This window comes from Plecotus auritus (assembly GCF_963455305.1).
Source record: "Plecotus auritus genome assembly, chromosome: 4".
NCBI classification, from domain to species: Eukaryota; Metazoa; Chordata; class Mammalia; order Chiroptera; family Vespertilionidae; genus Plecotus; species Plecotus auritus.
In genome coordinates this window covers 99,031,223-99,052,106 of record NC_137775.1, presented here as the reverse complement: position 1 = coordinate 99,052,106, position 20,884 = coordinate 99,031,223, and the positions used below count along the sequence as shown (strand labels likewise).

The 20,884-nt window shown below is 43.0% G+C and overlaps 1 protein-coding gene across 3 annotated transcripts in view; it reads right to left on the bottom strand.

The window, feature by feature from the left end:
* The window catches only part of ILRUN (inflammation and lipid regulator with UBA-like and NBR1-like domains), a 111,334-nt gene that overhangs the window by 9,027 nt on the left and 81,423 nt on the right, over window positions 1-20,884 (bottom strand). For 2 of the 3 annotated variants that reach the window (XM_080666672.1, XM_080666673.1), the window contains one exon: window positions 12,270-12,598. In XM_080666672.1, coding sequence (XP_080522798.1) covers window positions 12,270-12,598 — 329 coding nt within the window. The remainder of the gene's footprint in view (window positions 1-12,269; window positions 12,599-20,884) is intronic. The other variant, XM_080666674.1, reaches the window with a different exon arrangement.

The following is a 20,884-nucleotide window of genomic DNA, read 5'->3' as shown; positions in this document are numbered from 1 at the left end:
CGTGAACATGATGGGAACTTCTGCAGATGCTTTAACCCTGATGTTCATGCCACTTCATGTGACAGTCCTTAAAACTTCAAACATATATTTTATGCACTGGCTGAGGATGACTGTGAGAACAAGCCAAAGAAAATAAAATAAACCTACTTTTAAGCATGAGGTCTGATGGTGGGCAGATCAGTTCAAAACCTTTTGGTTGTGCCAAAACTGTGTTTAAGAAGCTTGATTCAGTTATAAGCATGCTGAATTGATTTTTTAAAAGCCCCGTAAAAAAAAAAAAAAAGTCATTTTTTTATACTTACTGCTGTAACACAGTTTTTCTGTTGCTCTTAACGAACTTCTACAGCCCTGGTTGGGGACCTTCTTATCTATCCATCCATCCATTCCCCCTCTACCTATCCACCCCTAATCCTTCATCATGCATCCGTCAGTCTTCCTTCCTTCATCCTCCATCTTCCCATCCATCCACAGCTCCCCCTGGCCAAGGGCAACTCCTACAGCCTTCACCTACCTTTGACAAATCATGAAAATGACTGTGAAGAGTAAAACTCAAAAACTGTGAATGAGAACACATTATTTAAAGTTCTACAGGGAGAAGGAGGACACTGCTGAGTCTGACTTTCCCTTTCAGGAAAGGCTTCAGGAAAAGCCGTTTGCTACTTGTAATTCTAGCGCAGATGGGGTCCTGGCAGACAGAGCTCTCTCCTGGCCATGTCCTCCAATAGAGGAGATTCCTAAAAAGGAAGAAAACTGGCAAGAGTCTCACTGGGGAGGACACCCAAAAGGAGAGAAACTTATCCAAGTTCCTGCCCTGTGGCCACTGGTGTTTCACTGTGGGAGTCCTGCCGAGGCACAGGGTGGGGCTGCTGGTCCTGTCTCCTCTCAGAATTTCCACTGGGACTCCTGGTGCCTTCTGTCAACTACATTTTCCTTACACGCCATTGTCTTCCCCATCTCTCTTACAATGAATTCACACCACCATTCCCCCAACTGCCCAAGTGGCTGGCTAATTGAGAATAAACTGTCTTTCCTTGGTCCTATTCAGCCATATTTGGTTTCATCTTGCCACTCCCCTGCTCAAAAGCAATGTTGGCATTGCTTCCGTTTACATTAAAAGTAAACTCTCCTTTGCTTGGCTTTCAAAGATCTTCCTCCAAAATTCACCCCACCCTCTTTAAGCACATCTCACTCACCACGTCAGGCTGGCCAGTGTCCCGTGAACACACCTTGCCTGTGGTTGCCTCTGGGTCTTCCTGTATGTGATACCTCTTCCTTCCAATTCAGCTTAAATCTATCATCTATGAAGGTATCATTTTTCTGGCTACTCCAAACCTCATTGCTTTCTCCTTCCTCCAAACTCATATGAGCATTTAAAAGTCAACTGGGACTCAATATACTTTATCTTTACTGGCTCTCATTCTTTCCTATGAGCTAGGTTCGTCTTTGTGGCCAGAAAGCAATTTCTTTGAAGAAAAGGATTAGCACCAGCTAAGCATCTAGGAGGCCTCACTAATCAACTAATAATATTGAAGCTATCTCTGTGTAAAGCAAAGTGTTTTTTTTTTCTAATATATTTTTATTGATTTTAGAGAGGAAGGGAGAGGGAGAGATAGAAAGATCAATGATGAGAGAGAATCATTGATCAGCTGCCTCCTGCACGCCCCCTACTGGGGATCGAGCCTGCAACCCAGGCATGTGCCCTTGGCCAGAATCGAACCTGGGACCCTTCAGTTCGCAGGCTGATGCTCTATCCATTGAGCCAAACCGGCTAGGGCTAAAGCAAAGTTTTAAGTGATTTTTTAAAAATATGTATTTCTATTGATTTCAGAGAGGAAGGGAGAGGGAGAGAGAGAGGAACATCAATGCTGAGAGAGAATCATGATTAACTGCCTCCTGTATGCTCCACACTGGGGCTGAAGCCCACAACCCTGGTATATGCCCTGACCGGGAATTGAACCATGATCTCCTGGTTCATAGGTCGACGCTCAACTACTGAGCCATGCTGGCCGGGCTTAAGTGACTCTTGAGCAGTGAAATCACAACAAAACACTGAGGACCATCTTCCTCTGCAGATGAATGTCCACAGCTTTGGAAAGGATCTCACTTTTAGCTGAGCTCTAAGGAAGCCCACATATTCCCTCTGCGGTAGACGAGCTTGAAACCTTCCCTTCTGCATCTGGTCCTGCCAGAAATGCAGTTACAGCAGCAGACTTAGCTGAGGACAAGTCATTTGAAACCTGAGCATCTAGGCCAGGAGATAAATTGTCACACTTGTGAATTACACTTATCTATTTGAACCTGTAATTTTGCTAGTCCTACTTTGAGAACTTTCATCAGAAATTAAAATGCTAAATTCAGAGAATAGGGAAGAGAATGTGTCATTACAATCAAAATAAAATATTCTGGCAACCTTGGGAACACTAGCTCTGGTTCAGCTCTAAGACTGCCCAGCATCACATCAGTGTAAAATAATGCTCAGAGCCCCAAATCAAATAAAAGGGAGCAAAGCAGCTCTGAAGCTGTTGAGGTTCAAAAGGGAGAGTTCCTGGAGATAATTTTTATTCTCAGTTAGATAGTAATGTTACAAACAACAAAAGACATTTTCTAAGGCTCAAGTGTTTGCTTATTTTTAATGTACACATGACCCACGCCAGTTCAAATATCGGCAAGGCTGGCAGGGCTTACTGGCTCCTCAGGGTTTTCAATAGGGATTCATCGAAATATCACTAAACCAAAGGCTCCTGGCAAAACCCTTTTGGTACAGAATGTGCTAATCTGCCAGCAAACCTGAGGCAGGGGTGGGGGTGGGATGCAGGTTCCTCAGTTGTTCTGCATGGCTCCCGGCTTGGTCACAAAGTCGTTTGTAGCTCCTAAAGATGAACAAGGAGATCTCTACAACCTGACACTAGTATATAAACTACCTTTAGAGAACAGCCAACAGACTTTGCTTCCGCCAGCAAACCTCATCACAGTGTGGTCTAGAAGAACATTAGACTCAACCTGGGTCCCTGGGTTCTAGCCCATGGCCCACCCCCAATTTCACCCCCAATTTGCTCTGTGAATGTGAGCAAATCACTTACAACTTCCTGATTAGTTTGTCAAATGAACAGTATAACTACAAAACTCACAAGAGTGTTGTGAATTAAGAATAAAAGCAGTAAAGGTGGCCTGGATAACTTCAAGTGGTTTGTTTACACATTAGACACAGTATTATTATGTCAGTCCTTGGACCTCTTCTCTATCTCTACCAATGGTCCCCTGGCAGGGCGATTCCCCTCACTCCCCTCACCCGGCCTCTGCCCAAGGAACATTTGGCAATGTCTGAAGACATTTTCGGTACTTAAACTCAAAGTTGGGGAGGTAAAGGCCAAAGATGTTGCTAAACATCTTATAATGCATAACACCCCTCCACCCCAAGACTCTTCTGCTCTACACTTGGCACTCAGTGGACTACAGCCAGTCTCACCGCATTAGATGCCATCCATACAATATGACTCTCAAATTTAATCTCCAACTAGACCTCTCTCCTAAATTTTATACCCAACTTGGAAAAAGAACAGCCCACTTGACACCTCCATTTGGATGTTTAGAGAAACTGTCCATGTGCCCAAAATGGAACTCCTGATCACTCTCCACCTCTACCCCAGCCTTTCCCTTCTCCACTGATGGCCATTCCATCCCAAATTTTAGTTGCTCAGGCCAAAAACCTTGGTGTCATCCTTTACCCTCTCTTACATCCCCCGTTCCGACCTTCTAGCAAATCCTGCTGGCTATAAACTGAATCCAGACTCGGACCTTCTACCTCCACTGCCACCACTCTGGTCTAAACTACTCCCCCACATACCCTGAATGATTGTGCTAACTTCTCTACTGTCCTCTGCTTCTATGCTTCTATGCTTGCCCTACATTCTCCACATGAGAGCCAGAGTGTTCCTTTTACAACCTTAGGACAGACCACATCACCTCTCCGCTCACTTTCATGTTCCTGTCCCTCAGAACAAAAGCCCAAAGCTTTGCAAGGGACCACAAAGCCCTCCATGACCTGGTTTCTGTTCTCCAACTTCATCTCCCTCTACTCTCCTCCTCACTCAATCTGTTCCTTGAACAAACCAGGTAAACTTCCACTTCAGGGCTTGTACTGGCTGTCCCTTTTTTCTAAAATAGTCTTTTTCCAGAGAGCCTTAATAGAAATAAAATCCAACCTTAAAGGGAGTAAGGTAGCCCCTACCTATGTTCTAGTTCTGAAATGCTAAGTATGTTCTAGGGAGATTTTACATTTGTTCCAGAAAGATAAAACTCCAGAGACTATCTTTTGGCATCGATCAAGGAATACCAATAGATTTTGTGACTGCAAGAGGTATAGGTGTTGCTGTCACAAGAGTGAGCTAGTGGAAATTTCAATCTCAACAAAAACCTAAACCCAAGTGACTAGGGAGGTTCTAGGGAATCTTTCCCCTTCCAAGAGGCTAGAGATAAAGGCTGATTTCTGTAGCTTCCACTGTACTTATGGGGAGAGGGGGTTTAGTATAGAGAAGTCACATATTATCTTGTCAATAATGGGCTTGCTCCTCATGTGAAATGTAGCAGTATACTACAGAAAGCATGTCTCCCTAGCCCACAACTGTTAGCTCAGCTGATAAAAATGTGTGCATGAACACTATTTATATTGGGAAGCAATGGAGTGCACTGTTAGGAGAGCAGCCTTGACAGTGAAAGACAACTGCTTTTGTTCATATCCTGTTTTCAACACTCTCTAGCTACATGACCTTAAGCAATTCATGGGATCTGTGTACCCCAAGTCTCAAAACTGTAAAGTAGGGCTAATAACAGTACCTGTATCATGGTACTGTTGTGTGGACTAAATGAAGTAACGCACATCAAACACTGAGCCTGCTACCTCTGGGGAACAAATACTGGAGGTTGGGAGGCAGGGAGGTGACTGGTATTTTTTGTAATAAGCTTTGTAGAACTACATGCATTGATAATTTTAACAATGAAAATTAAATTTAAAAAGCCCCCAGCATAGTGCCTAGCACATAGAGTTCAATAAATGGTAGTTTCACAGCTTTGATTATCGTACTTTCAATGGCCTCTGGGAGTAGCAAGCTTTACTACCTGTCCCTTGTCAGAGGAGGACACAAGCTGGATAAAATATCAAGTGAAACAGCTTTCCTTCCATATTCTCCTTCAGCTATCTTTAAACCTTTTGTGGAAAGGGTCTGTATCTGAGAACAGACTCATTCATGGCAGTGAAAAGTTAGTTACACTGCCCTCTATTGCCTCACATAAGTATTAGCCCAGATAAGGACACCAACCACCTGCCCTGTGGTCAAATTCAAATGAATTGGGGGTGGCTCAGTGGTTGAGCATCGACCTATGAACCCGTCAGGGCAGATGCCTGGGTTGCGGGATTGATCCCCAGTTGGGGCCTGCAGGAGGCAGCCCATCAATGATTCTCATCATGGGTGTTTTCATCTCTCTCTCCCTCTCCCTGCCTCTCTGAAATCAATAAAAATGAATTGGGCAAATGATGAGCCCAATTCCACTGTCACCCTAAACCAGTGGTCAGCAAACTCATTAGTCAACAGAGCCAAATATCAACAGTACAACGATTGAAATTTCTTTTGAGAGCCAAATTTCTTAAACTTCTTCTAATGCCACTTCTTCAAAATAGACTCACCCAGGCCATGGTATTTTGTGGAAGAGCCACACTCCAGGGGCCAAAGAGCCGCATGTGGCTCGCGAGCCGCGGTTTGCTGACCACTGCTCTAAACCTATCCCTTATTATGTTAAACTGACCGGCTACTTCAGAGTAGATAATAAGATTCACAAGCCATTAATTACATCCTCAGGCCCATGCCGCAAAAGACTTTTTTCAAACCTTCCCCTCTAGTAGCCTCTACTACAACTTTTAAACCCTCACCTAAACAGAGGGAAAATAACTCTTCTATGCTTCAGTCAACACAGATAAGCAGCAGGTTAGAAGTCAGCTGATTCCTGATGTAATAAAAGTAGGCTGACTTCTCTAACTTCAGATCCAAAATGTACTAAAGAGTGGCTGCCAGAGAGGGGAAGAGGAGCAGGTGGGAATGTGGGCAGGCAGGGCAGATGGCAACCGGCAGTGGCGGACAATGGAGGAGAGAGAACCTCCCCACAAAGATAATAACAAGTTTCTCCTCCTGAACCAACACTTGGCGGAAGTAATAACAGTGGCTCAGACTGTAATCCAGTTTAAAAGAAGAGTATATGACATACACCAGCTCCAAACATTTTTTAAAGTAAGAACAAACACAAAATAAGGGCTATAGTCCAAGTAACAACATAAATACATTTGGGATTCTTCTCAGCTACCAATGTAAAGTATTCCTCTTAGAGAAAGGAAGTGAGGCATCTGCTGTCCTGAAGAACAGCCCCTTGGATTTTGCCAGCCACACTCTTATCCCCAGATGTCCTGAATCAGATCATTTGGTTGGTGTCTTATTCTTCTGTAAGGCCTTCTTAGAAAACATTTAGAGATTTTAAAAAGTTACTGGCAAATAAGAAAAGGGGGTATCTAATTTTAACAGGGGTTATTTTCTCCTTCCACACCTCTAGGAGGTTTTTTCACCACTTCCATATTATTCAAACAGAAGCTATCTTGGCCTGCAGAGATGAGTCAGAGAGCTAGAATTCATGACAAGAATATCCTTGAGTCAACAGAGTGAGCACCTACCCTACTGTGACTGTTTGTCCTCTGAGATTCTTGAGCTAATCACATAAAAATGGTTTCTTTAAAACAGCACCTGACCGTCACCAATACTTGATCTGATTGTTCACCTGGGACAGGTCAACCACAACTGAGCTGACAATGAGGCCAGCCAATTTCTAACAAAAGGGAAGAGTCAGATTTATAAATCTTTGGAGCAAGTCCGCATATACTTACTTTTCTGACTCCCTCTGACAGCTCACACAGGGAGGGGCCAGGTTGTGGGATGGAACTAGGGCTGGTGTTCCCACCCAGAGCTTCCCCCCAGGCACGAAGCACTGAGTCCAGAAAGCTAATGGTTATTTAAGGGCAGCTGGGGAAGGGCTCCACAGGTGTCCAGTTCCTAGCACTGACAGATGGGCCATTATGTTGACACATCCACCCAGCCCTCACAGAGCAGGTGCATGAAGCAATCTTTTCATTTAATCCTACCAACCTTAGCAAGTTAAACTGTAACGATGGAGGCAGCAGGAAACTGTAGCTGCTACTAAAACTGTGGTCATGGGCTTCCAAGAGTATCTTGTTCTCTCCCAACCTTAATGGCAGGCAGGGAATTTCTTTAGAGTAACTCAAATCTATTGCCAAGTTAGTGATCCCGGTACTCCTCCTACTCATCCAATAAAGATGGCACCTGAGGTGAACTGAAAACACTTGCCCCAACTCTAGAGCCTCAGAGGTCTTTCACCCTTTCTACTCATCCTATATAATAAAGAGGTAATATGCAAATTGACCATCACTCCAACACACAAGATGGCCGCGCCCCTGTGTTCAAAGATGGCCACCCCCATGTGGACACAAGATGGCCACCACAAGATGGCCGGCAGGGGAGGGCAATTGGGGGTGACCAGGCCGGCAGGGGATGGCAGTTGGGGGGACCAGGAGAGCAGGGGAGGGCAGTTGGGGGCAATCAGGCCGGCAGGGGAGCAGTTAGGCGTTGATCAGGCTGGCAGGGGAGTGGTTAGGGGGTGATCAAGCTGGCAGGCAGAAGCAGTTAGGGGCAATCAGGCAGGCGAGCGGTTGGGAGGCAGCAGTCCTGGATTGTGAGAGGGATGTCCGACTGCCTGTTTAGGCCTAAATGGGCAGTTGGACATCCCTTGAAGGTTCCCAGATTGGAGAGAGTGCAGGCTGGGCTGAGGGACACACACACACACACACCCCTTCACGAATTTCATGCACCAGGCCTCTAGTTCATAAATAAAAGGCACTATTTATTATAAACACCACATGGTATAGGTACCTGGAGAGTTATAAAAATATTTTATTTTTATCAAACAAGAAAAGAAGTCACTACTTTTAAAGACTCAGCAAACAGGGAATTCTTAAAAAAGATGGCAAAGGCAATCTTAGAACCACTTATTGACTGCTTATTTTGACTGGGCTTCCTTCATGCCTTGCTTGATAATAACTGGAGTTCAGTTAATGCTTTCACTCAACACATTTTAGTAATGTGGCACCTGGATTTGAATCTCAGCTCTGCCTCTCTCTACTAGCTGTGTGATACTGGGCAAATTACTTAGCCCCTTGGAGCCTTTCTGATCAGAAAATGAGATGAGGCTTGTAAAGTACTGGCAGCACACCCGGGCACACAGGAACAGTTAAAAAATACCGCTGATGTGTACCTGATCTCAGCACTTTGTCAAGTGCACCATTCAGAATCTCAAAATTTAAGGCTTTTCTTATACAACAATCAAGTGAGAAACGTGGTCTTGATTGGATCCTGGCTTGAACAGACGAATTCTAAGAGACACTTAGAGGCAAAGAAACCTGAATGTGAACTGATATTAGAAAATATTGGGAAATTATTATTAATCATTAGGTAAGTTAATGGTATTTTTGAAAATCCTTATTTCGTAAAGATGCATATTAAAATGTCAAAATGTCATAATTTCCTTTTAAACATTTAAAATATTTCAGAATACAAATGCTTATTATACTACTAGAGGCCCAGTGCACGAAATTCATGCACGGGAGGAGGGGTGTCCCTCAGCCCAGCCTGCACCCCTCTCCAATCTGGGACCCCTCTAGGGATGTCCGACTGCCCGTTTAGGCCCAATCCCAGTAGGATCAGGCCTAAACGGGCAGTCGGACATCCCTCTCACAATCCAGGACTGCTGGCTCCCAACTGCTCACCTGCCTACCTTCCTGATTGCCCCTAACCACTTCTGCCTGCCAGCCTGATCACCCCTTAACCACCCCCCTGCCAGCCTGATTGATGCCTAACTGCCCTCCCCTGCAGGCCTGGTCCCCCCACAACTGCTCTCCCCAGCAGGCCTGGGTTCCCCCCAACTGCCCTTCCCTGCAGGCCCGGTTGCCCCCAACTTCCCTCCTCAGCCGGTCTGGTCACCCCTAACTGCCCTTCCCTGCAGGCTTGATCGCCCCCAACTGCCCTCCCTTGCAGGGCTGGTCCCTCCCAACTGCCCTCCCCTGCTGGCCATCTTGTGTCCACATGGGGGCAGCCATCTTGTGTGTTGGAGTGATGGTCAATTTGCATATTACTCTTTTATTAGATAGGATAGAGGCCTGGTGCATGGGTGGGGGCCAGCTGGTTTGCCCTGAAGGGTGTCCCAGATTAGGGTGGGGGTTCCCTTGGGGCGTGGGGTGGCCTGGGTGAGGGGCCTGTGGGTGGTTTGCAGGCCGGCCATGCCCCCCGGCGACCCAAGCAGAGACCTTGGTATCTGGGATTTATTTATCTTCTATAATTGAAACTTTGTAGCCTTGAGTGGAGGCCTGGGTCTGCCAGGGTGTGCGGAAAGCTTGGCTTCCTCCATTGCCGGGGAAACCCAAGCCTCCTGCTTGCTCTGTGGCTGCAGCCATCTTGGTTGGGTTAATTTGCATACTTGCTCCTGATTGGCTGGTGGGCATGGCTTGTGGTGTAGCGGGGTGGTGGTTAATTTGCATATTACTCTTTTATTAGATAGGATTCTTTTCACTTTTCTGTACATTTGAAATTTTTCATATTACAAAATTCCAACAAAGTGGTTTTTTAAAAGAACCTCAAGCATGCCACTTTTAAAAATAAATCAATCTCTATTCTGAAGCAAACACAAATGTTTAGAACTGTGAATTATCCCTGCTTTAAGATACCTATTAAGTATAGTTCCACTTTTTTTCAAAGCCATTATTTCATACACTGTTTCTCAAAGGAACACAGTATAGCAGTGGAATCTATCTCCCATTGTGTGTTACCCACATCAGGACCTCATGACCCTTCCACGTTCTGCTCTCAGCACTTTAATAGTTCTCCACACCATTGTCCTTCCTCTCTTTCCATCTGCCCATTCTTTGAAAAGCTCTTTCCATCAACTCCAGCTCTGCCTTCTCTAACTCTAACCTCCAAGAATATATAAAAATTATACATTTGACTGTTGTTCTCTACTGACCAAATTCATACCTGTCCTGACTGAACTGGATGCATGTCTTGTCACTTCTACTGTACTGTATGTAAGCTGCTTGGTAGGGTCACTTCTTTTATTCTTCAAGTCTCCTACTGAACAATGTATACTGCTCTAAATAGTGCACAAATCTGTAAGTACTTCCTGATGACTGTTTACACCTGACCCCATTCCTTAGGAGCCTGAGAGGCAGAGCTGACTCAACTTTAGCCAGAACTGCTTCCAGATGTTCACATACGTGCTTTATGAATAGTATTCTACTTAAAGTAAGAAAAAAGGGAGGCTCCAATTTCTCTTTGGGATCTAAGTGCCACATTCTCAATGTATTATAGCCAAAAGTCTCATCAACCCCAATGAGAACGTTACTCTGTGGTTCTTACAAGTGCTGCTTCTATATGACCCTGCAGCGTTCATGAAAAAAAAATTTAGGTAACATACCATGAGTTCATCAACCTTAAGAAATATCTCAATAGCCTCACCACAGCTCAGCCGTTCCAAAAAAGCAGTATGCTGGGACCTCAATTAAGGCCGACAGTGCACCCACAAACACACCAGGGCAAAGAGAGTTGGTTAAAAGCATCAGTCCCTAAAGCCCAAAAGGAAAACAAAACAACAGGTTCATGACTAAGATGAGTACAGGGCCCTGGCCAGGAATGCCAGCCCTCTCTTAAGACTACAATGATGGCTGAGCCAAGTAGTTCGATATTGGGTAAAGGGGCTTCGATTATAGAAAACAATAGAGCAACTAACTGGTTTTGCCTCCTCCAATTCTCACCTTCCCATTAAACTCAACTGCCTCAAGTTTCCGTTCTACCAAGGTATTTTAGAACTGGCATGCACTGAAGGATTAAAATTAAGACAAATCTGGAGCAACAGGAACGTAGAGGAAAGTCTTTTAAGTGTTAAGATGTGAAGTCTTTCCTCACATACAGGCAATTTACTGGTTTATCAATTTACTTCTCTAATTTCCTGGAGAACTAATATGACTACACAGAACCCTTTGTGACTATTCAACCAACCAATAAATTAACCCTTTGCTACACTATTGCTAAATGAAGTCCCACTTACCAGACCATGTGACAAAAGAGGATTCACATCACCACGTTTCTTTTCTTAATCTAGACCATATTTTAATAAAGCATTGGTCAGAAAAATACCATTCTTACAACAATGCAACTTATCCCTCAAATAAACATTAATTTTATTTTTAAATTTTTGAGGGTAAATTATGAGACTTAACAGTTATATGATTATATAGATGGGATGCTGGGCCTAACATGCAGCATTACTAATCAGAGAAGAATGCACAGGAATACTCACAGGCCCCAATACATGAACCACCTACAACAGTGAACTCTTAGCATAGGGCTTTATTCAACCAACCAAAACTAACAACCAGGAGCCATCATCACCTTAGCAGTGTGTGGAAGACATTGTCAATCAACTAGCATAAGGAAAAACAGATCAAGAAATCAAACACCTAGAAGAGTGTCTCAGAACAATCATAAATTTAAAATCATGGTTAAACAATTCTCTCTTATTCCCCACACGTGAAAAGTCAAAATATCACTTGGGCCACTCTGGGCTGTGGATGAGGGAGTAGATGGGCCACAGAGACTGAAAAGACATCAATAGGAAGACATGCAAATAAGGTAAATAAAGTAAAAGCCCAACAGTAGTTAGGATAAATAATTGAGCTTGCCTTTTTCCTCAGAAAACAAACAAACAAAAACAAGAATCCCATCCAAACCCAAAAAAATCAAAGTAGGAACCAATTCCAAAGGTGTGTTGTTGTTGCTCTAAGCTCAGTATACATTAAAAATGGAAGCATGGCTGGCGATATTTTGACTTTCTTTTCTTAAAATGTAAAGGTAAAGAACTTTGTTCTTTCAACACCCAAACCAGAGCAGAGAGACAGTAGTAAATTATAAATGTGGATGAAGTAATATCCACAGGACATGAAGATGGGGGAGGGGGGGAGGGGAGAAGGGGTAGGTTTTGTGTTGTTGCTGTTGGCAGGAGAGCTAAGCAGTCTTAAAGAACATTCTAGGATTCAAGGTTTGCCATGAAGGGGTATCACAGATCCCAAGGCCCACCACCTACCCCTTCTCCTCTTCTCCAAGGGCACCTACCTTACTGTAAGTCACTACTGATAAGTTGTTTGCGTGACTGCTGGGGGACAGATTTACAGAGTTCTGTGAGAGTCTATTCTCATCTTGCTCGGTTTGGTCAGGAGCAGGAGCCCATGTGTTTTTGCTGATTGAGTCGAACTCGGAACCCCCAGGGTCTTTTAAGTTGTTTTCATCTGATTGTCGGTTCTTTTGGGGAGAGGCAAACGGGTTGAAGTTTCCTTCTACCTTGCGATGTGGCTGTGTGTTGAACTCCGTTTCGAAAGATGACAGCTGCTGCGTTACTCCTAAAAGTCCACCCACCTCCACACTGAGAATCACCCAGATGACATCTGAAACAAGAAAACAACTCATGTCAACACCAAATACACCCTCTCAAGGCCAAAGCAGCTACCACCAAGAACCTCAACCACCACCCAAACCACAGACAGAAGTGTTTTTCTATATGTTAGTTTAGAAGCTTGCTCACAAAATAGTCCAGTACATTCGCATTGCATAAAGTTCTACATTTTTGGTAATGTCAAGTTCAAGCTTTGGAACAAATTCAGTAGAGGTCTATGAGAACCCTGAAACTATTTGTAAAAAGGTTACTAGTTGATTCTGATGCACAGCCATCTTTGGAAATCATTACTCCAGAGGACAATTATCAATAGAAACCTAAAATCTATTTTTCCAGAATTACAAGTTCTTAGTGGTTTTTTATTATTTTCCATGTGTTTAACTCAGAAAACTCAGGGCATGCATAATTCCTGAATAAAAAAATGCTTATTATTACTAAAATTGAAAATTATAGATTGTCCCACCACCACCACAGCAATTTAGAGAGACCATACTGTTCAAACTAGATCAACTGAGAGTGAAAGAGGGAACTAGTAATAAATGCACCAGTATGTAAGTATAAACCTGGCATATTAGGGCAGATGTCACCCTGGCTATTCCATAATATATCTGAGCAAAAGATAACAAAACTTTTAATATGTCTCAGACTTTCTAAAATAATCTAACACCAACATTACCTTTCTGTCAGATAGGGAAACCCTATTATTTACACTGAAACCGTAAGAGATATGTTTTAAAAAGATGCACCACAGAACCTTTATCCCAATTCAGTTTTTTATTTCCTCAACTACCAAAGCCAAGGGTTCAAAAGAATAAAAAAGGAAAGTGGCAGTTTCCTCTATGTTCAGCACCTCAATTCAGAGAACAGTGGCATCAACTTTACTGCTGGAAGGTTTTTAAAATGGAAGCAACAGAAAGGCCAAGAAGCATTTCAGTGTGAACCCTGCTGGAGACAAATATAAAAAATTGTCCAGGTTCCTAAATAACTGTAAGGTTGATAAGAAAAGGCAAATAAACCTCATCAGTTAGCTACATGAAAATACAGATAAATATAAATAGAGGATAGGATAGTGAAGGAATTGAGGAAAACCTCTTGGGCTGTGTTTATTATCAATTTTCAATTTGGGTTCTGTATCTGAGGAAGAGGATCTTAGGGTGTCAGAGAGCAATAAATACTCAATTTGAGGTCAGTGGTTTGAGAGCTGTACAAAGAACTGGGTTGCATCCAAAGAATTATGATCCAGAGCCCTGGTAGGTGAAGATGCAGTGACATCTGCTGTTCACTTCAAGAAATAGCAACTCATTTCACTTGAGAACAGGAAGCTAAAGCCACTAGCAGCATTAGCAGGACTCACAGGAATGGGCATCTCCAGACACACTTGTCATTAAAGCAAATGTAAATCCTCATGCAACTAGTACCATAAAAGTTCTACCTGTTGATTTAACACTGTAAGCCAGGATATGCAGTGTGCCACTTCACTTAGAAATGTGGGACAGTGACAGGTGTGGTGGGTCAGAGGACTTTCATTCATAGCTCTAAGTCAATCTCATAAATCAGTATGATGTGGGCCTTAAAGAACAACTCAATGGCAGGCAGCCTGAGGAAGAGACATTCCATGCTCTTCTATCCTAGCTTTCTACCAAAAGCAACATTTCTTTACTCTACTGTTCCTTATTCCCAAATGAATATGCCTTGTTTCACAGCACATTAGTTCCTCCTTGTTGTCCTCCACCCATATGCTTTCAGTATATGAGACTAATGACATTCTCCCCCCCCACACACACACCTGCTTTGAGAACTAAATCATCTTTAATGTAACTCACTGGGCCTTATCATACTTAAGCCACCACATTCTATTCACCTTGGCTACTTTGCTAGACTGTTAACATACATATAGTTGCTGTAAAAGGAATGTCACTTAAGAATGATTTATAAATACTAATAATAAACACTCCAGTTCTGATCCTCCGAAGTTCTTACTGTGGGGTCATTAATGAACAGCAAAACATGCCTTCTCCACTATACGAGTCATTTGACCTCAAATTGAGTATTTATTGCTCTCTGACACCCTAAAATCCTCTTCCTCAGATACAGAACCCAAATTGAAAATTGATAATAAACACAACCCAAGAGGTTTTCCTCAATTCCTTCACTATCCTCTACTTATATTTATCTGTATTTTCATGTAGCTAACTGATGAGGTTTATTTGCCTTTTCCTATCAACCTTACAGTTATTTAGGAACCTGGACAATTTTTTATATTTGTCTCCAGCAGGGTTCACACTGATCTAGGCATCACCTCTAGACCTCGCATTTCTGAATGTGCTCATCCCATGCACTGTGTGTGTGTGTTTAATCAAGTAAATAAAAAGGATGATAAAGATGGATCCAATAAGCTTGTTTCAGAGAGGTTGGCCACTCCCAACTCTTGCTTTGATTACTGAGATGAGAACTACCAGCCAGATATTTTACTATATCTCTGATGATAAAAATCACAGCTGTGAGCAATCTTAGGGGCCATCTACTGGAAATGTTTCATTTCCTAGATAAAGGATGTGAGGTCTGGAGGTTTAACTCACACTTGTTTCTTCCCAACAGCAACCTGGGAAGCATATCCAGGGAATTAAAGCTACAGTTAAGTCAGTTCCACTCCCGAGGCTATAGTAGCTTTACCTACAGACATGTTATTTGGCGCCAATATCAAATAAATGGCAATCAGGATGTCCTAGAAAAGTAGTTAAGGAAGTAGAACCAAGGGCCAAGGCTACACAATCAGGGATTAGTAAGCAAATGGAGAAACGTATTTTAGAATATCTTATTTTAAGGTGAGTTTTTTAAAGCTCCTGGTTCAGAACTTTGGAGCTAGAAGGTACTATAATATTATTTCATTCAACTCATCCCTTTTACATATGATTAAACGTTTAATAATAAGTACAGAATTAGAACAATTTGGTAAACAAAACAAATACCAAAGTATTGCATTATAACTCAAAGTATAAAATAAATATACATGACTCCATAGTTATAGAAATAAATGACTAAATAGGGTCATTTATAGAATGACCTTCCTTATAGAAGAATTACAAATATTATATACAGATGCTCCCCCTTCCAAGAGGTGGGACTTAATTCTATATATCCCCCAACCTACCTTGAGGGCAAGCTAAACTTAGTGATTCATTTCCAAACAACAGAGTAGGAAGCAAAGTAACTTTATGGTGGAGAACTACTTGGTGACAAACTACTTGACCAAGTGATCATGGTTAACATCTCCAATGAAGTTATACAAATTTCAAGTACTCCATAGGGCATTTACTTCCCCACTGAGTATTCTTCCCCAAACCCATAACATCAGTCTAATCACGAAGAAAATATCAGACAAACTCAGATTGAAAGTATTATAAAGGACACTGGATGATATTCCTCAAAACTATCAGAGGTTATGAAAAACATGGAAAGACTGAGAAACTGTCACAGACCAGAGGAAACGGGGAAACACGACAACTAAATATAATGTAGCACCTAAACTGGATTCTTGAACAGAAAGAGGTACTGAGAGGAAAACTGATAAAATCTAAATAAACAGTAATGTTCCAATGTTGATGTCTTCACTCTAACAAGTGTGTGCTGGTTATGTTAAGATGCTAACAATGGGGAAAATTTGGTATATGGAAACTCTCTATCATCTCTGAAACTTTCCCATAAGTCTAAAATCAGTTCAGAGTAAAATCTACTAAAAAGAAATTAGTATAGCATTAAAAATAGTATTTTCAGGCATTAAGAGGGAAAGCTGCAACACAGCCAACACAAACCATTCTCTCTGTAGTGAACTGACTACAAAGAGGAGGGCTTTTATCCAGCAGTGGGCAGAACAGGTTGTAGGAGGGCAGGGAGGCAGGGCCTATCACATGCTCAAGTTCTTCAGAGGCCTCAAAAAGCCCAACTTATCAACCCTACAAGAGTCACTTCTATCTACAGGGAGATGGCTCCTTTCCAGTGCAACTCCTCAGCAGAGCTTAAGGAAAGGGCCAGTCAACAGTCTTCAAACAGGGGCAACAGTACAAATGAACCATCACCTTGATGTGGATGTTGGGCTGAGGCTGCCTAATTCTAGAGTCTACCTCTGCCTGCACAAGAGGACATCAGAAGCCACAGTTAAGCAAGCAAGAACTGTGGCATCAATAGGTTTCACTTGGTCTGGGATCCCAAAAGGGAAAGGCCAGGGGACTTGGGAAAGCATCACTTTCAAAAATCCAGTTTACAGGAAGCTTCAAAGTAGTTCAAACTATGGCTAGGATTAAAAGGTTGCAGGCTTCTGATGTCTAGAACAATATAGCCTTGGGCTTGTCCCCAGGAGCTGTGAGTCAAGAATGCCATAGCACCAGTAGGCATAACCTGGCTTAGTTGGCATATACATGGAAGATTACCATGGAAGCCACTTGTAGATTTGGAGGTTGGGCATTCAAATCCTTCCTAAAACTCAACTCACCTTCAAAGCACAACAGGAACCTCACATTTCCCTAGGATTAAGAAACAACCGGTGTGGCTAGTAGTTGAGTGTTGACATATGAACCAGGGGGTCACAGTTTGATTCCCAGTCGTCAAGGCATATGCCCAGGTTGTGGGCTCGATCCCCAGGATGCAGCATGCAAGAGGCAGCTGATCAATGATTCTTTCTCATCACTGATGTTTCTATATCTTTCTCCCTTTCCCTGTTCCCCCCACCATAAAAAAAGAAACAACTTGGGTCTGCAGAGGTAAAAGGTACCAGTCAGCTGCTGGGCCACAAGCTATGGGCTCACATTTCTTCTTGAGGGAAAACTGGGTATGTATTGCCTAGCTTCAGTGAGAAAGGCTTGAAAGGAGAAAGTCTGAGCACTGGTCGTCTCTGGACTAAAACAAGTCCCGACAGTTAGTGCATAGGTCAACACTATGAGCAGGTCTCCACATCTTGGTGTCTGTCTCTTGGAACTACCAAAGTAACAGTGTGTGTACCACTGTAAGAAGAGGGCACCTCCAAATGTCCTTGCGTTGATCTGCCTGAAGTCTCAACTTCCAGCATGCATTTCCGCATTATTTACTTATTAACACAATAGCCTTGCTTTCCTGACACATGCCCAGCAGGCACTCAGATGCTTTTCATATGTCTTCCTCAGCACCTAAGGGAGAAGAGGGAAAGGCAGGCAGCACCACCAGTCATCAGCTTCTCAGAGGACAACTTCTGACTTCTGGGACCCCATTTAGACAGAGTGACTGCGTAAGGTCTGACCTCTACTCAAACAACTGCTTCCCTTCCCATCCTCACTCCCCACCACCTCATCTCACCTGAAATGTGTATTAGAAACTTGTTCCTTAGTTTTAGTATTATTCTCAGAAATTTCCTTTTAAAATGCAAATGCCCCTCAAAGGAACATATTAAGCTACCATAACCTCACCATCAGGTCAACCAATGGGCACAAGTTCACATAGGGGAAAAGAAAGAAAAGCCCAAGGAAGAATACTGGAAGCCTAGGTGAGATAAGACAGTGAAGGGTCCCATGTACCCATCAGAGGGAGAGGGGCTCAGAAAGCAAGTGGAAATGGCAATAACAAATGAACTATTCCTACTTCACAATTTTTCCAAATCATGCTCTATTTACTAATTATATGCTTTTATACCTTAAATTGGGGGGGGGGTTAATCACTTATTTATTAGCTTCAAGTCTTAAGATATAATGATTCCCTACTTCCCAAATCCATTAAAAGAGTAAAAACATGTCAGACATGAAAGATAAAAATCAGCTCAGAATGAAAGAAAAAAAAAAAAATAACCCTGCCATTAACTGGGCTGGGAGAGCAGACACAGATAAAGGCAGGTGCAAAGTTAATAGGAAACATTATTTCTCCCAAGGTTGGTCAGCAGCTGTAAAATGCTGTAACAGCTCTCTCTGAGGGCATCATTTCTTACCAATGATGCTCCCAGACCTGCTTTGTTACTGAGGACACCCAATTGCCAAACTGTCCTTGTCTCATGACAGCACCCAAACCCTAATTAATCCTCTCTTCTAACCTTGCCTCAGAAACCGCAGCCAATCCAAAATTGATCCCCACATGCTTAAAAGCCTCTTCAGAATCGTTCAGCAGAAACCCAAACCTTATAGAAGTCTCTTCCCTCATTCCCCTTATTGCAATGGAGGGATCAGGTAGGTTGTCACCACCTGAACCCTTTGATTCATCTTAGCATCACTAATACCGAAATAATTTTGAAAATGAAGAACAAAGTTAGAGGTCTCAGTTCCTGACTTCAAAACTTATTGCAAAACAACAAAAGAGTGTAGTACTGGCAGAAAGACAGACATATATACCATGGAAGAGAATGAAGAACTAAGAAATAAATCCTCATATTTATTGGTCAAATGATTTTCTGCAAGAATGCCAATTCATGGAGAAACCAAGATGACGGCATAGGTAAAACACCTGAACTTGCTGTCGCGCACAACCACTTCAAAACTACAACTAAAAGACAAAAAGGGTATCATCCAGAACCACGGGAAGGCTGGCTGAGTGGAAATTATACAACTAGAAGGAAAGAGAAAAGCACACTGAGACTCGGAGGAGGGGCGGAGGTGCAGAAGTGAAGTGCAGAGGTACGGAAGCGCACATGCGGGAAGGGCTGGCAACTGAGTATGCTGTTGTCTTTTTCAATCGGGAGGGAGATACAAGCTCCCGACTGCTCTGAACTCCAGTTCTGGGCTAGACTCTGGGGACCCAGACTCATACGGGGAGAAACTGGATTGTCTGGCATCGGGCGGAACTCAAGGGCGGCTTTCTCTCAGAGGTGCTTGCAGCGATCATTGTTGCTGCATGGTGTCGCGGGACACAGAGACACAGGACCTCTTCCAGGCAGGGCTGATGGTCAGCCATTGCTGTTTGCTCCACCCTGGTGATTCTCTGAGACCCCGCCCCACCCAATTTACAACCCCACCCAAGCTGTGTGCAGAGGCTTTTGCATATGAATGGCCTGGCCCTTTGCAATCTGAAATCTAACATACTGAAGCTGGGTCAAAGAGCCTCCAAAAGAAGACCCAAAGCTCGACAGCAGCTTGCATTGCTTCACAGCTGGGCCTCATCTGGCCACCTCCAAACCCCAAACAAAGAGAAGGAATCTGCAGATCTCTCTGTAGCTCCTGCTGGGTGGCCTCTCTCCTTGGAGAATCAAGAGCCAGTGTACCCAGTGGTCACAGAGAGACCATCCAGACTACAACTCTTCAGATCCATAAGAGACACACTCAGGGGCAGACTCAGTGAACGTCAAAGCCCCACTGAAGCAAGTCTTGCCCCATAAGTGTGTCTCCAACACATAAGTTCTCCCATCATAGACACAACTGATCTCACAACCAATTGGCCTAGAGGTAAATTCCTCCCAGTGATACCAATAACAATCAAGGCTTAACTACAAAAAGACTGTGCACACAGTCCACAAAGGGATGCAACAAGAGTGTCCACCTCAGGTAACTGGGGAGGCTGAGCCACTGGGCCCCATAGAACACATAGTACACAAAACTATGCTGTCAACACGGGGAAGCAACCAAAATGCGAAGACAAAGAAACAGTTCACAAATGAAAGAAATGGAGGAAAGCTACTGGATATAGAGGTCAAAACCATGGTTATAGGTTACTCAAGAATCTTCTAGAAACTGCCGATAAATTTAGTGAGACCCTCGAGGATATGAAAAAGGACCAACTAGAAATTAAGCATACACTGACTGAAATAAAGAATAATATACAGAGATCCCACAGTAGACTAGAGGATCCCAAGAATCAAGTCAAAGATTTGAAATACGAATAAGCAAAAAACACCCAACTAGAAAAGCAAAAAGAAAAAAGAATCCAAAAATATGAAGACAGTTTAAGGAGCCTCTGGACAACTTCAAGCGTACCAACATCTGAATTATGGGGGTGCCAGAAGAAGAGAGAGAGCAAGATATTGAAAACCTATTTGAAGAAATAATGACAGAAAACTTCCCTTACCTGGTGAAAGAAGTAAACTTACAAGTCCAGGAAGTGCAGAGAACCCCAAACAAAAGGAATCCAAAGAGGACCACACCAAGACACATCATAATTAAAATGCCAAGGGCAAAAGACAAAGAGAGAATATTAAAAGCAGCAAGAGAAAAACAGTTAATTACCTACAAGGGAGCACCCATACGACTGTCAGCTGACTTCTCAACAGAAACTATGCAGGCCACATGGGAGTGGCAAGAAATATTCAAAGTGATGAATAGCAAGAACCTACAAC